Source organism: Physeter macrocephalus, chromosome 8 (genome assembly GCF_002837175.3).
Source record: "Physeter macrocephalus isolate SW-GA chromosome 8, ASM283717v5, whole genome shotgun sequence".
NCBI lineage: Eukaryota > Metazoa > Chordata > Mammalia > Artiodactyla > Physeteridae > Physeter > Physeter macrocephalus.
The window spans coordinates 15,510,370-15,518,510 of NC_041221.1; the positions used below are offsets into that span (position 1 = coordinate 15,510,370).

Genomic DNA, 8,141 nt, shown 5'->3' on the forward strand with positions numbered 1-8,141 from the left:
ACACACACACACTTGCTAAGTCTTTACATCTACATCTGAGCTCCAGTTCCAAAAAGGGAAGACCTCAGGTGCAGAGACCTAGAAGGAACTGCACTGCTGGGTTTTGAGGCCACGGGGCGCCTGTTGCCTTCATGGTGGCCCTGGAGCAGCGCACTGGGGCCTGGAGGAACTCAGCCCCTGGCTCAGGTGACAGCCAGGAAGTGGTCCCCACCACGGTGGCAGTTTACCATTAAAGCAGTCCAGGCCTGGTACAATCTCAGGAGCCCAGAGTGGGCTCAGGTTGTGGGGCTGTGAGACCACCTGCGGGCACCCAGGAAAAAACTTTGAGCCACCATGAGGGGTCAGCAGACATAGAGCCAGGAGGACAGGCATTCTCAGAAGCAGGGGAGGTTCAGAGGAAGGAAGAAGACCCCCAGGAACTATCAGACAGTGTGATGGTGGCGGGGGAGGCCTGCGCCCAGCCCCTGGCCTCGGGCCTCCCTCTGCAGCTGCACAACCAGAGGAGCTCAGCACAGCCCCTGCTCTGCTTGCGCTCGCCGGGCACACGCCACAGCTGCCTCCAGGGAGACGGGAAGGTGCCCGCGGGCAGCGCAGGACGAGCCCCGGTGAATGTGGGGGAGGAGCAAGCGGGGGCTGTGCACCAGCAGGGGCTGCCCCAGAGGAGGAGCAGAGACCTGGGGAGAAAGCTCAGCTGGCGCAAAGGTCCTGGGGCCACGGGGAGGCCCGCGTGGGGGAGCTGCACTGGGGGAGGGGAGGAGGAGAGAAGGGCGCTCTCGTGGGCAGGTGGGCGTGGGGCCTGGGAAGGAAGGCACAGACCCTGGAGGGAGGGGAGTGTGGACACAGGCCAGGGCTCCCTTCCTGTCCTTCCCCACGCGCACAGGAACGCCCCGTGTGCAGTCCGCATTGTCCTTTCTGCAAATGCAATTCTTAATTCTTTTTGGTGCCTTTTTGTTTCCTATCACATATGGCTCTGCATCCATTTTTGATGGACTTTCCCCCCATATTTCTCTGTTATGATAAATGGGCGCAGACAGACCTGGGTCCTGGAAAGAGCTCTGGCTTCACGGTTTGGGTGGGCCACAAGGAGAGAGGTCGGAGGCTCAGCAGCATCTGGGGAAACAGAACAGTCCCACCAGGGCTGTGGGGACAGCACAAGGAGAGGAGGGTCTGGCGCTGGCCATGGCGACCTCCTGTGACCCCTCGTCCCTTCCTCCACTGCCTGGAGGTCTCCACTGTCACCTCCCGTTTTATACCTGGGGAAACTGAGGACACAGAACAGGTGTCCAGGAGCAGCCAGGTGGTCTGACTTGAGCCCAGTGAGGCCCCGCAGGCCCAGCAGGGGTCCCGGACCCGAGGCACACTCCCCTGGAGTCTTCTCCACGGCTCCTGGTGGGCACGGAGCCCGTGCTCAGCAGCTGCCCCACTCTGAGTCTGGGGTCAGAAAGGCCTCTTGGGGGCCAGGTTTCTATCCAGAGCTGGGGGCTCAGGGGGGCCGGGGTTGGGGGGGATGCAGCCGAGGCATGTGGACCCCCAGCACTCGTGAGCTCTCACAAAGGGCCTCAGGGAAAGACTCCCTCGACCCCTTTTGCCGTCCAAAATCGGGTCCATTCTCAGGAACTGGGTGATTTTGCTAAGATTCAGAATTTATTTTTCTCTATTAAAATGTCTTCTGTTAAAATTCAAAGTCAGATTTAGGTTGGCTTCTGAACTTGATCACCCCCGTGTACATGTCACATCCTTTGGATCAGCTTCGAAGGACGTTGTTTTGACGCACTTGAATCAGGAGGGCCGTGCTGCCTCTGACCCGGAGCACGGTTCTCCTTCCAGATCCTCCCTGGAGTGAAGGTCATCATTGCCCACACCGAGACCAGAGGGCCCCTTGGAGACTCGCACCTGGGGGAGGTGAGGCTGCGGAGCCCCAGGCGCCCCAGGAGCTGCGCCTTACCCTCCTCCCCTCTGTGCCCCAGACTCGGGAATTCTGAACTTCCGGGGTCGCACGTGCCGTGGGGTCGCACGTGCTGTGCAGAATCTGCCAGCAGCTGTCTGCCTTCCCACAGTGTTTGTGCTCCTGGACCCAGTCGCTGGGTAGGATTTCAGGGTCCTGCCCTTGGGATGAAGCCCCCCACCCTGTCACCCTGCTAGCAGAGGGAAACCTTGAGTTGCAGACACTGGGTGGCCTAAGGAGCCTCGCAGGAATCAGCAGCCGTGGAGGAAACAGCTGTCCCTTGAAGAGAAGTTCCTGCAGCCCCCAGTGGGGGACAGCACGGGGCACACCCCACAGCTGAGAGGGATGGTCTTCTCCATCCTGGGGACACGGGGCAGGGGGTCCTCACTGCCCCAGGACACAGGCTGTGCTGGGGTCCTTGCTATGCCTGCGTACAGCGCCTGGTCTAGAGTAACGGGGCAGGTGGGACCCAGTACCTGGTGGCCAGGACGGCAGGTGGAGCCTGGGTGCCCACGCTGGCCTGTTACGGCGGGCACGGCCTGAGCTCCCCAGTTCCGGACCTGGGGGCCAGCATCCTGCACTGCTGAGGGCAGCACCAGGGGTGTCCACACACACTGCCTGGTCCCTGACCAGCTGGGACAAGGGCACGGGTGGGCCCGGGGCTCATGCCACATCGGCCAGGAAAGGTGTCCCAGTCCCAGGCTGGGTGTGCTCTGCCTGGGGCCTCCCCCCCGCCACCCCCTTCCTGGCCAGCTGGGCCCAGGCCTGTTAGGGCAGCAGTGGGTCCCAAGACAGTCCTGGCAGGTCTGCCCCAGGCCAGGACCCATGTGGCCGCACTGTCTCCTTTTTCGGACCCTGCTTTTGGGGATACCTGGAGCCTGGTAGTCAATCAGGAGCCGCCTGTGGGTCCTGGAGGGCCATGGCTTTAGAAGGGTGCCCTGGGGGCCTATGACGCTCTGGGCACTGTTAGCCCACGTGTGGGTGGGTCTGTGCCCCGACTCTCTCGCTGGCCCTGTGTGCATGTGCACGTGCAGGTTGCTCCCGGTTCTTTCTTACCGTCAGCTGTGTACATCGCTGTCCCACAGGCGTCTCTCCGGGGTCCAAGGAGGGGAACGGTTCGTTTGAAGGAGGACAGTCTCTTGCCTGCTTTCTGTACCTGTTGTTGTAACTTAGTTCGAGCGCCCCACCCCCGCCCCCGCCCCCTTGTGCTGTGGCATTGCTGCCGTGAATCGGCACAGACTACCTGGCACCGTGGCGACTGACCCCCTCGTCCCCTGGGCCCCCAGGTCTGGGTGAGTAGCCCGCACAGCGCCACTGGGTACTACACAGTCTACGGGGAGGAGGGGCTCCACGCCGACCACTTCAGTGCCCGGCTGAGTTTCGGAGACACCCAGACCGTTTGGGCAAGGACTGGCTTCCTGGGCTTCCTCCGAAGGACAGAGCTCACCGATGCCAGCGGAGGTGAGGGGTCCCTGTGCAGCCCCACACCGGCACCTGAGCCCCATGCGGGCGGCATCTTGGGGGCCCCCGCTGACTCACCTCGCCCCTCGCTAGGAGCTCGTGTCTCTAGGTGCCCTAACACGGTTTTCTCTGAAAATTACTCTTTTTCCTTCACTGGTCTTAGACCCCAGCCTCTGCAGAGGATGCAGGGTTGCTGGCAGAGGCTTTGGGCCCCCCAGGCTTAGCTGTGGGCGCGTCTCAAGCCATCTGTTGGGCCCTCCCCACACGGCCCCCCAAGCTTTCAAAGTCCCTCGGCCACAGCACGCTGGCCAGATGCCGTCAGAACTTTTGGGAGACCCTGTAGCTGCTGCTTCGTTTTCAGAGATAGTAGAAGTTGTGAAATACATACTCAGACGTGGGCGTAACTTCTCTGCATCTCAGGGGGCCGAGCGTGGCAGGAGGCTGTTGTTAGGCAACGTTTGAGTCGCCAGCCATTGGCACCGCGTGCCGTGCTGAGGTGGGCAAACTGTGCTGTCCACAGAGCGACACGACGCGCTGTACGTGGTGGGGTCTCTGGACGAGACGCTGGAGCTGAGGGGCATGCGCTATCACCCCGTCGACATCGAGACGTCAGTGATCCGGGCGCACAGGAGCATCGCCGAGTGGTGAGGGCCTGGGGCGTCCGTCACTCAGCTCTCCGGGGCCAGGGCAGGCACTGCAGCCATGCGGGTGAGGCAGCCACCTGCCTCTCCAGGAGCAGACCCCAGACACGCTCTTGGAATCACAGGCCAGAGACCTCTTGTTTGGGTTTGCTTGGTTTTTCCTCTTCCTAATCAGTCTTAAGTTAAGAGTCTGTCCGCAAATGCACAGGCAAAACGTGAGAGCTCCACAGTTATCCTGAAATGCTTCTGCTTTTAACATGAATTTCCTAATTTAAATGGTCGAGACTCAGGATTTCTTCACTTTGTGTAGGGAGCTTGCCTTGGGAAAGGTACAGCTTTCGACATCACATATTGTTTTGTTTTTTTTTTTTTTGGTATGTGGGCCTCCCTCTGTTGTGGCCTCTCCCGTTGTGGAGCACAGGCTCCGGACGCGCAGGCTCAGCGGCCATGGCTCACGGGCCCAGCCGCTCCGCGGCATGCGGGATCCTCCCAGACCGGGGCGCGAACCCGGTTCCCCTGCATCGGCAGGCGGACGCGCAACCACTGCGCCACCAGGGAAGCCCGACATCACATATTCTTGATTCTTAGTGAGAACTTTAATTAGAATAGATATTCCTGTAAAACACACTTAACCTTTGAGTTGTAACTGACCTTGAGCAGGAGGGTGACGTCAGTGAACCTACTTTGGTTTTTTTCACTGGTCTCTTTCTGATGCCCTTTCCCAGCCCCCAGAGCCTGTGCCCAACCCCGTGTGACACCGTCCGCCTTCTCCCTGCAGTGCCGTGTTCACCTGGACCAACCTGCTGGTGGTGGTGGTGGAGCTGGATGGACTGGAGCAGGATGCACTGGACCTGGTGGCCCTGGTGACGAACGTGGTGCTGGAGGAGCATCACCTGGTGGTGGGCGTGGTGGTCATCGTGGACCCGGGTGTCATCCCCATCAACTCCCGCGGGGAGAAGCAGCGCACGCACCTGCGCGACGGCTTCCTGGCCGACCAGCTGGACCCCATCTACGTCGCCTACAACATGTGAGCGCAGCTCACAGCCTGGCCCTGAGAGGGGCCTCGGGACGCGTCCGAGGTGCTGGGACGTGTGAAAGCATGGCAGCATCTGCAGCCCCCAGGGAGAGGACCCCAGGCTCTGGGAGCACGGTGCCCCGCCTCCTACGCTCTTACAGGTCCATCTCATTTTAAAAGCCACTTCCTGAGTTATTCAAAGAAATCTTTTAATTGTCAAGGACATTTACAGAAACATGAATGTCAGTATTTTAGCAGATGGGGCAACTGGGAAGGAGGCCTGGTGTGGGCGCTGCGGGAGCTGCAGGTGTGAGTTTGCACTTTTTTAGGCAAAATTTTAGGCAAAATACAGTTCTCAGTTTAAAAAGTTCAAATGTTTTTTCCTACTTCAAATGATGAGTTCATATATAGAGTTTATGCTAGGAGGAATTTGAGGCCCAAGTACAGCTGCTTCGATTCTGACTCACAGGAAAGCGCAGAGCCCAGAAAGGCTCGTGGACAGGGGTGAGCCTGGCCTGGCCACCCTGCCCACCTTTGGGCCCCGGACCAGGCCCTGGACGCACACGCTTCCTCTCTTGAAACAGGTGTGCATGGCTGTCTGCCTGTGTGGTCACTAACGCTCGGCAGGGGCCATCTGGGGCCGTCAGGTGAGGTGCTCTGTTTTGGAAAGATAAACCAGCATTGAGTTTTTAAACCACTTTCTAAGTTTCTGACTTCTTGCTGTTCAGCTGAAGTGCTTGTTTTCATAACCACAGTATAAGCTCTTCTCACTGCACAGAAGTGCATTGGATTATTATTTTCATTCCACGTCAACAGATGTGGAAGCCCCGGCAGGGCGAGGTTTCCGTCCTCGGTGCTGTCTGCTGAGCACTGCCAGTGCAGCCGAGAGGCCCAGCCCAGGAGAGCCTTGCCCCTTGCGGTTGCATTTTGAGTTGTGTGCCTGTAAAATTTGGCCAAATTGTGCTCAGTTATTTTATTCTAACCTGACCAGACTGAGTGGTACAATATTATAGTAAGTCTAAATCAAAGAAGAAAACGTGATATCCTTTAGTTACTTCTAAGAATTTGAAGTGAAGCTCGAATCTAAGACAGAGTATTTTTGTATCACTAATGAAGAGTGTGTTACCACTTGTCGGGTACTGAGGGTGGGAAAGTTTATGAATCATGCATGCTTCCCAGAACAACCAGGTTTTTCTGGAATTAGCCTGGATCAGTGCCTGACAAAGTTGTTATTAATTCTCTACCATTTTAGATTCTCCACCAAAAAAAGGCCTGGCTAACTGGGCCAGCTCTCACGTGTGACTCATATTTGGCTACAAGTAGCTTGCACTCAGTAGCTGTTGGCCTGCGGCGTTGGCCTGCAGTGTGGTGTGTAACAACATATTGGAATTTGAATAATCCTCTTGTAATTATGTACATAATCTGTGTAATTTATTGTTTGACATACAGAGGTCCCAGTAGTTGACTAATGGACATTCCTTATAACAGAATGGCCAGCAGGGGAAGAACTACCAAGCCTTGTATGTTGTAGTTTTATAGCAAACAAATATTGTAAAATTTTTGTATTGAAAGGTCGGTGGCAGTAAGACAAGGTGTCTTGTAAATTAAGATTTTAAGAAGCATTAAAATGTTTTAAAATTACTCTCTGGGAATTCTGTGTATCACACTAAAATTTTTATATCATTATGTTAATAAAATTATTGACTGTTTGTAATTCTGCATTTTGAAATGTGTGAAAAGGTTTTTAAAATTACCCCCAATACGATGTATTTTATTATGCATTCTTCTTTCCTGAATATAAAGGCATTTATGCTACAGCATAAAATCTACAAAGCACATTAAAGTATAAAGAAGAAGATTTAAATCTCCCAAAATCCTACCTCTCGGTAATGACAGCATTAGTATTTGATGTAAATCCTTTCAAGGATTTATTTTTTCCTTTAAAACACTTTTACAAAATTAGGATAGATCATTATAATTTTATAATCAGCTTTTGTAGTTAATAAATTAGACTTTTAATCTGTTACATATATTCTTCTACATGTTTTAATGACTGTGTCATATGAGAGGGGGGCTCAACTGAATGCAGCTTGTATTCACTTGCTCTGTGTCAGTGTCGTTTCAGCTGTGCTGCCGTGAACCTCCTCGCGGGTGTGTGTTCACACGCAAGACCTGCCTTGGGCTCAGTTCCTACAGGTAGAGTTTGTGCCAGGTATGAAGCTTTGGGCACCCCTGCCCTCGGAAGCGCACAAGGCAGCGTGGGAGAAGCATTTACCTGGCAGCCTGAGAGCACCGGCAATAAATAAATAAGTCCTTGTCAATTTGATAGTCAAATAAGTATCATGTCTAGTGATGCTGAGTATGTTTTCATGTGTTTGTGGTCATTTTAATTTCTCATTTGATGCATTCTATTTGGCAGGAGTTTTTTTTTAATTCTTTTTTAAAATTTATTTATTTGGCTGCGTCGGGTCTTAGTTGCGACACGTGGGCTTCTCTCTAGTTGTGGTGCACAGGCTCCAGAGCATGCAGGCTCAGTGTGCCGCACGTGGCTCTCTAGTTGTGGTGTGGGCTCCCGGCACGCGTGCTCAGTAGTTGCGGTGTACAGGCTTAATTGCTCCGCGGCATGTGGGATCTTAGTTTCCCGACCAGGGATCGAACCTGCGTCCCCTGCATTGGAAGGCGGATGCTTAACCACTGGACTCAAGGTGGTTAATCTTTATTGGAGTATAATTGCTTCACAATACTGTGTTAGTTTCTGTTGCACAAGCAAAGCGAATCAGCCATATGCATACACATGTCCCCATATCCCCTCCCCCCGAGCCTCCCTCCCACCCTCCCTATCCCACCTGTGCTATGCGGCTGCTTCCCACCAGCCAACGATTTTACATTTGGTAGTGTACATATATCGATGCTACTCTCACTTCGCTCCAGCTTCGCCCTCCCACCCCATGTCCTCAAGACCATTCTCTACGTCTACCTCTTTATTCCTGCCATGCAACTAAGTTCATCAGTACCATTTTTTAAATTACATATATACGTGTTAGCATACGGTATTTGTTTTTCTGACTTACTTCACTCT

At 54.5% G+C, this 8,141-nt stretch overlaps 1 protein-coding gene across 5 annotated transcripts in view; it reads left to right on the top strand.

Annotated features, from left to right (window-relative positions):
* DIP2A (disco interacting protein 2 homolog A) overlaps nucleotides 1–6,851 on the top strand; it is a 70,909-nt gene extending 64,058 nt beyond the window's left edge. For 4 of the 5 annotated variants that reach the window (XM_055086494.1, XM_028492769.2, XM_028492770.2 and 1 more), the window contains 4 exons: nucleotides 1,828–1,902; nucleotides 3,232–3,406; nucleotides 3,927–4,050; nucleotides 4,826–6,851. In XM_055086494.1, coding sequence (XP_054942469.1) covers nucleotides 1,828–1,902; nucleotides 3,232–3,406; nucleotides 3,927–4,050; nucleotides 4,826–5,078 — 627 coding nt within the window. In that variant the 3' untranslated portion in view covers nucleotides 5,079–6,851. The remainder of the gene's footprint in view (nucleotides 1–1,827; nucleotides 1,903–3,231; nucleotides 3,407–3,926; nucleotides 4,051–4,825) is intronic. The other variant, XR_003680851.2, reaches the window with a different exon arrangement.
* Nucleotides 6,852–8,141: the final 1,290 nt, after the last annotated feature.